The sequence below is a fragment of the Chiloscyllium plagiosum genome, chromosome 5, assembly GCF_004010195.1.
Source record: "Chiloscyllium plagiosum isolate BGI_BamShark_2017 chromosome 5, ASM401019v2, whole genome shotgun sequence".
NCBI classification, from domain to species: domain Eukaryota; kingdom Metazoa; phylum Chordata; class Chondrichthyes; order Orectolobiformes; family Hemiscylliidae; genus Chiloscyllium; species Chiloscyllium plagiosum.
Window position 1 is genome coordinate 118,576,184 of NC_057714.1, and position 7,992 is coordinate 118,584,175.

Genomic DNA, 7,992 nt, shown 5'->3' on the forward strand with positions numbered 1-7,992 from the left:
AGGAAGTGGTGGAGGCTGGTACAATTGCAACATTTAAGAGGCATTTGGATGGGTATATGAATAGGAAGGGTTTGGAGGGATATGGGCCGGGTGCTAGCAGGTGGGACTAGATTGGGTTGGGATATCTGGTCGGCATGGACGGGTTAGACTGAAGGGTCTGTTTCCATGCTATATATCTCTATGACTCTGTCCTCCAGAGATCTGTGGACAAGCTTACCTAGGTCCCTCTGTTCCTCTGAGCATCCCACTGCCCTGTTTTATTCATTGAGCATTTCTTTGATTTGTTATTTCTTCACCTCTCATTTATCAGGGTTAAATGCCATCTACCACTGACCAATCTGTCTAAATCCTCCTGTAACCTATGACTTTATTCCTCAGTGTCAACCACCTAACCAATCTTCACATCATTCTAAAAGCTTATTTTATGATCCACGCTCCCCACAGCATATTCTTCTATATCATTTACAAATGCATCATGAACAATAACAAATCCAGTGCCAATCCGTATAGTATGCCTCTGGACCGTGCTGTCTTGTCAGATAAATAGCCTTCTACCACCACACTTCTGCCACTACGCCAATTTTACATGCAACTTGCTAAGTTATCCTGGATCCCATGTGTTGTTGTTACCTTTTACATCAGTCTCCCATGTGGGACCTGGTCAAAGGCTTTCCTAAAATCCATATAAAGCACATCAACTGCAGTACCACATCGACACACCTCTTTGAAAAATTCAGTCAAATCTGTTAGGCATGAGCTCTATCTGACAAAGCCATGATGACTATCCATGATCAAATTTTTGCCTCTCCCAGCTGTTTCTAAAATAATTTTGAAATAAATTTGGACTTTGAGAATAAGGAAGTTACAGGATTACAGGGAGAAATTGAAGTAAAAGATTAAGCATAATTGATTTTTCAAAACACTATTAATGGAATGATGAATTGAAGACCCTCCTTCTGTATGTAAATCTCTCATGGTTATTGATCGATGGTAATGTAAGTTTGTAATGAATATTTTTATTTTTTATTCACAGGTGGAGCTGTTTCTGCAGAACAAACTGCAGAAGAACGTAAGTAAATAATGATTTCATTTAATGTATTTTCTCCATTTATTTTAGCATAGACGTACATTTTGGTCAGCATGGACCATTTGGGCTATGGAGCCTGTCTCCGTGCCGTAGGACTCTATGACTCTAACTTTCTGCATTCATTACATTTTTCTTGTATTCCGAATTTCCATGTTAATGTATTCCAGCTGATATCACATGTAAGTATTAAAGCCACTTCCCACAATTCCAGAGGGATGTTAAAATAAAATTTCCACTGAGTATTGAATTGCTTCTTGAAACATTAGACCCTGAGATACTTTACTATTTTAGCCTTCATCTTTCTGTAAAGTATATCTTTTCCAAAACTGCTGAGAGTGATGATTTAGAAATCCCCCGGCTGTTTGCCCTAAAAGTTGAATTTGGTGGTTACTTCCACATCTCAATGAGATGTTTGCATGCAGCGGATTGCGCCTGCAGTTCCTAATCCAAACATAGAGCTGTGCTTTCGCTTTATTGTAAAACGTACTCTGCTGAAATACATTTCCAGACTAAAGTCATATTTTGTACAGGGAATAAGACATGCTGAAATGGGATTGATGCTCTATACCTCTGTGTTATGTTTCCTGTTTTGCCTTTTGTGATAATGCAGTATGCAGTTGGGAATGACACATATTCTCTCTCTCTCCCTCTCTCTCTCTCTCTATTTCTCTCTCACTCTCTCACTTGACGCTAGTTCGGGTCAGAGATGAGCTGTGCCCCTTCAAAAACAAACCCACAAGTGGACTAAAATCTGATCTTTGATCTTGGCCTTGAACATACTGCATCTTCCCAGTCATTTCATTCATAAAATACGTCTAAACCAGCAATTCAATTCAACCTGTTAGCTGTGCTCACTTCAATTTCACTCCACCATATCAGAATAGAATTGACAGCTCTCTTTCTTGTTTTTCCTCTTTGCATCTATCATTTGGGTGGGAACAATTTTTAAATGAAAATCATTTAATATTTGGGATTGAATTTCTTTATGTATAGTTTATATTGTTTTTCAACAGAAAGATTGGCACGGGAAGAAGAAGAATTTCTTGAAATGGGTAAGTTCAGAAAGAGAAAAAAACATGATTTGAAGGTTATTGAGGAATGTGCAAAATAATATTGTTTAAATGTTTCTCACAAATGTTAGATAATGCTCAGAGCAAAGAATGTCAGTGAATGCTGCCTCATCATCACAAAATATGAGACTGAGGGTCAAAGTCTTTATGATTTCCATGTAAGGCACAGTGTTCCAGTGTGAATTACAGTGAGAACAGACAACTACTTTGGGAGAATGGAAATTCTGATAGGGTAGTTAATCATCAAGGAACTCCTGGACTCACTAAATGTAGACATTGAATGCTCTGATTATTTGCATAAGTTTGTTAGAGTTCAGTTCACAAACATAAAGTTGAAACTTCACAATGGTTGTATGATAATAGTGTATTGTGGTCCTTGAGGTCACTGGGGTGCTGTCCTTGAGGCATGCACCAATGCTTGTTGATCGTTGTCAATCTTCTGACTTCTTTTCCACACCAGTGATGTCATGTGGAGTCCTTCATTTATCCTTCTAGATTCTTACTCTGGGCTGTAGTTATTAGGCTGTAGTTTATCCTGACTAACAAGATGTGGTCAATATTGGCACAATTATCTCTACAATTTCTCTGTTTCTGCCACTGCGTATTTTAACAAGTCTTTCCAAAAGGTACTCATCTAAACAAAGTTAAAAATCACACAACACCATGTTATAGTCCAAGAAGTTTAATTGGAAGCACTAACCTTTGGAGTGCTGCTCCTTCATCAGATGGTTGTCAGATGGTTCCAGTTAAACCTGGTGTTGTGTGATTTTTAACTTTGTACACCCCAGTCCAACACCAGCACCTCCATATCTCATCTAAACACTTCACATTTAATAGCAAGGAAAATTGTGCAACACAGCATACAGGTCGTTCTCCTATAATGCTGTAGTTGTGTTCCAGTGAAACCGCACTGAGAAAATCGCTGAATAGAAATAATGGGGCCTATGGGAAAAGTGAGGTTAGGAACAGACCAGCAAAAAATATCACTCATGCTCACTCAAAAATCTCACAAAAGCCCGAAATAAAGTCCAGCACAGCCTGAATGAAGGCTTAAAACATATTTATTAATGAAACAAAAGTAAATTTAACACATAACATTGAAAAAATATTGTTAATGCAGATCATCATCATCATCACTGCCTTCTGGTTAATTGTCTTCTTACTGGGGTTTGGTTAAAAAGGACATCCAGCTTTTGCTGTTTTGCCCTTTTCCTTCTGTCTTGAAGAAGCTGTTCATAGGGTGCCAGATGATATCTTACTGTACTGCTACCCTGCTGTGTTCTGCATTGTAATTGTTGGCCTCGAAGAGCTGCAACTGCCTCAGGACAGAAGAGAAAAGAGAAATGGAAAGCTTTCATGGTGCATCCTGGACTTAATGTTTTTCACCTCCAGCTACGACTTTCCCCTCAGCGAGAAGCTGTTATAGATTAGCAGTGGAGAAGTCTTCACAGTGGGACTCAGGCAACTCTTCAATATCCTCACTTTCCACTTCTTCAAAGCCAACCTGCTTTGCAAAGGCAACTTTTGGGAGCTTTCCTGACAGTTCACACCCTTTGGAATCTTGGATTATGGGAGGAAATGCCAGTGCAGGCTCCTCATCTGCACAGGCATATTCACCAATTAACTTTATGTTATGGAAAGCCATGTGAAAGGCAGGCACATCTGCAGGATTTTGAGCATTTTTCTTTAGACCTTCATAAATAGATAAGACTTTTTATTTTAGGTTAAGAAAGGTTGTCCCAAAAAAGCTTTTTTGTTTGATCTTTCATCCAAACACTGAGAAGCCTCTCCATCTCCTCAAGTTCTTTTGGCTGTGACCTCACAGATTTGCTGGCACTCAGACTTGTTCCAGCTCGGTTTAATCTTTTCAACGTTGCCTCTAATAGTGCGTAAGGCAAACTCCCTCATTCCTGCTAAGTGAGCTTTATCACACTTTCTCTCCTTATGCATTTATAACATCTAGTCTCTCTTCCACTGTTATTGCCTTCCTTTTGTGTTCACCACCTGCAATTTTATTTCCAGGACACTTCTTGCTAACATTCTTGTCAGTGGTGGGGGCATGGAATGCGCTGCCCGTGGGAGTGGTAGAGTCGGAATCATTGGCGACCTTTAAGCGGCATTTGGATAGGTACATGGATGGTTACTTAATCTAGGTTAGAAGTTCGGCACAACATCGTGGGCCGAAGGGCCTGTTCTGTGCTGTATTGTTCTATGTTCTATGTTCTATGTTCTATGTTCTAACAAATTAGAAAGGCAAATGGTATATACAAGAGTAATCAGTCCTGCAGGAACTATACAGGGCTTACACAGGATTTATACATGAATATTCTTGTCTCAGAGGGAGAGCAATGAACATTCATTAGTTTAATTTTTGAGGTGAAGCTGCTCAATGTATTGTACTGTATCTCTCATATGCTCTGACGGCAGCTGAGTTTGACCCTTGTGCAAACAACACGGAGACTTCGCTAACATCAGCTTATATGTAGAATAGTGCAGTGATATTGCTGACATCAGCACATGTGCAGAACAGTGCTGAGACTTCACTGACATTGGCACATGTGCAGAACAGCGCAAAGACTTGCTGACATCAGTGCATGTGCAAAATGGCGCAGAAGCTTTCAGCACGTGTGGAACAAAATGTGCAAAATATTTGCTGCTGGAGACGCACTATTGTGAACAGAAGTAAGCATTCTTGAAAATACCATTCCCTAATTCTTCAGCGATGATATAGCCAAATCGCACTGCCCAAACACGCTTTATATGAGAACTATCTGAAATCCAAAATCATAGTACAGAAATTACAGTTCAAACGTGAGGTTCACAGTTTAAGCAAAGTGCAATGTAATAATTCACTGCCATAATCTCAAATTGTCTTAAAAACATCCCAATCCATGAACTGTGCTGCAGATCAAAGCTCCTTGTTGAGGTTTGACCCATAGGAAAGTTCCAAAGGAAGGTTTGACCCATAGTACCATGGCTTCCACCTGAGCTCGGGCAAGGAAACATTTCCAAAATTCACCCAAGCTGGAATGGGAAATCAAACCCCATGCAGATGGTATGATTCTGATCCACAGTGGTTACCCTGCCAAGTGAACCAAGTGGTCTCCCCAAGGAATTCAAGTTGCCATGGCAAGAAATGTTTTTCTCATGCTTGTTTTAGTCTGGAGTTATGGAGCATGATGGTCGAGGCTGCTAAATAGTTCAAAGCTTATATTAATTTTATTCTAACAGAAATGGGGCTAAGGGATTTTCCCCACTTTAGTTAATTCTGGCAAATATCTCGTATATGTAGTCTTGCAAATCTTGATATTCTTCCTTACCTGCATAGCTGAGTGCATGCAAAATGACACAACATATATTAAAATATTTGAGGCACTGTTAACAGTCATGGTTTGCAATTAAGCCTGAACACCACAGCTGCACCTCTGATGAGTATGCCCTGAGTAAGACAGGATACCCAGGGATGGAGTTAGTGGTGTCTGCCAGGTATGATTCTGTGAGTATAACTGTGTTCAGGTTATTGATTGACTAGTCTGTGAGATAGCTCGCCCAGTTTTGGCAAACAATGCAAGTGTCAGCAAGGAGGATTTTGCAGAATTGACAGGGCTGAGTTTAATATTATCTTTGGTGCCTAGGTCAATGCTAGGTGGTCCATCTGGTGTTATTCCCTACTTCAGACACTATAGTGGTTTGATACAACAGATTGTCTTGCTAATCCATTTGAGAAGGCAGTTAAGAGTAATCATATTGCTGAGTCTGGAGCCACGTGTAAACCAGACCAAGTAAGAATGGCAGATTTCCTTCCCTAAAGGACAGAAATGAATCTGATGTTTTCTGACATGGTCCCTATGAGACTAGCTTCTTAATGCCAAAATTGGTTGAGTTTTTTTTTCAAGATGCCCTGTTGAAATTTGAATGCATGTGCCCCACCCCGAGCAGTAGGTTCGCATTCTAGATTGTCAATCTGTTGCCACCACTAGCTGAGGTACAGGGCCAGATTAAGGTGTGATTTGATGGTAAGAGCCAAACCACCACTGAGACGATCTGGGATAAGAGCTGGATGGTATTGGCTAGTAAGGAGTTTTCCTTTAAAGGGAAGGCCAGCGCACCTGAGCCAGGTTGCAGTTATGTCTGTGGTGTTGATGTAATCATTCACAATTAACTTTCCGTGAATTGTCACCTTACTGTGGTGGAGAGGCTTGAGTGTTCCATTGATCCTGAGATCGATGCTTTCTCAGTTTTCATCAGAGCCATTCATGTCAGTAAGGTCAGAGGGAAGGAAATAAGGTGTGATCCAAAACAAGTCCTCAGCAGTGATTCAGGCAGAAGATATTCATGTAAAAACTATGATGGCAGATGAAGGTTGAAATCCCCATTCGTTGAGATTGATGGGGACAGGTCTGTGAGATCTGGAAGTCCCCAGCGTCTGAGTGGAATATAGATGATTGAGTCTGATTCAGTTCTTTCGCTCTTGAAAGGAACTCAAGAGCATAGCATTTCAGCAGCTTTCTACACAACTGAGCAACTCTCTTCAAGATCAACTCTCCTTACCCTACATGGGGAGGAAGCTATAAAGAGGTACTTTAAAGATAGTGTGTTTCATCACCAACCAAACAGGAAAATCACATGCAGCAAGCTCATCTACTTGTGATGTGTAAGCCAACGTTAAACGCATTATTGGCATCTGGACTGTATGGAACCTGGAATGTTCAAATACTAATGGATGACAAGCAAAACAGATGTCCAGAATAAAGAACTGCCCTTGTTGCACGTGAATTCAGGAACTTCAACATTGATATCAGTGCCCTGCGAGAGACCCGAAGAGCAGGCTAAGGAAAGGGCAGCTGAAGGAAGAAGGCCAGCTGTTCAGTGAGACTCATCATTATCCTCTGTCTCCTCAACAACAAGCTGTCAGCAACAATCCTCACAAATGGTGGGAGATTGAATCTTCTGAGGGAGATTTGTTATCACCCTGACCCTGTTCTCAATCTTCATGGCCATGATTCTTCATCTTGTCAAGAACAGGCTTCCCATTGGTGTGGACATTGTCAACAGGCTGGGCGGAAATCTTTTTAACCTCAATCAGTTGAAATGCAAAAAGAAAACATCACTGACATCACTTGTGGAACTTTAGTATGTGGATAAAGATGTCACCTCTGCTCTCTGAAAAGAGAATCAAGCCTTCACAAAAACATACTAAAGAATTAGAACATTACAGCGCAGTACAGACCCTTCGGCCCTCAAAGTTGCGCTGACCTGTGGAACCAATCTGAAGTCCATCTAACCTAAACTATTCCATTTTCATCCATATGTCTATTCAATGACCATTTGAATGACCTTAAAGTTGATGAGTCTACTAATGTTGCGGGCAGGGCGTTCCAAGCCCCTACTACTCTCTGAGTAAAGAACCTACCTCTGACATCTGTCCTACATCTATCACCCCTCAATTTAAAGCTGTCTCCCCTCGCGCTAGCCAACACTATCCGAGGATAAAGGCTCTCACTGTCCACCCTATCTAACCTTCTGATTATCTTACATGTCTCAATTAAGTCACCTCTCAACCTTCTTCTTTTGAATGAAAACAGCTTCAAGTCCCTCAGCCTTTCATAGAACATAGAAGAATACAGCGCAGTACAGGCCCTTTGGCCCTCGATGTTGCGCCGATCCAAGCCCACCTAACCTATACTAACCCACTATCCTCCATATACCTATCCAATGCCCGCTTAAATGCCCATAAAGAGGGAGAGTCCACCACTGCTACTGGCAGGGCATTCCATGAACTTACGACTCGCTGAGTGAAGAACCTACCCCTAACTTCAGTCCTATATCAACCCC

General features: G+C 41.0%; 1 protein-coding gene across 1 annotated transcript in view; it reads left to right on the forward strand.

Annotated features, from left to right (window-relative positions):
- LOC122550340 (actin cytoskeleton-regulatory complex protein pan1-like) overlaps positions 1-7,992 on the forward strand; it is a 152,304-nt gene that overhangs the window by 25,410 nt on the left and 118,902 nt on the right. The window contains exons 6-7 of the mRNA XM_043691068.1: positions 1,034-1,069; positions 2,101-2,139. Of these exons, the coding sequence (XP_043547003.1) occupies positions 1,034-1,069; positions 2,101-2,139 (75 nt within the window). The remainder of the gene's footprint in view (positions 1-1,033; positions 1,070-2,100; positions 2,140-7,992) is intronic.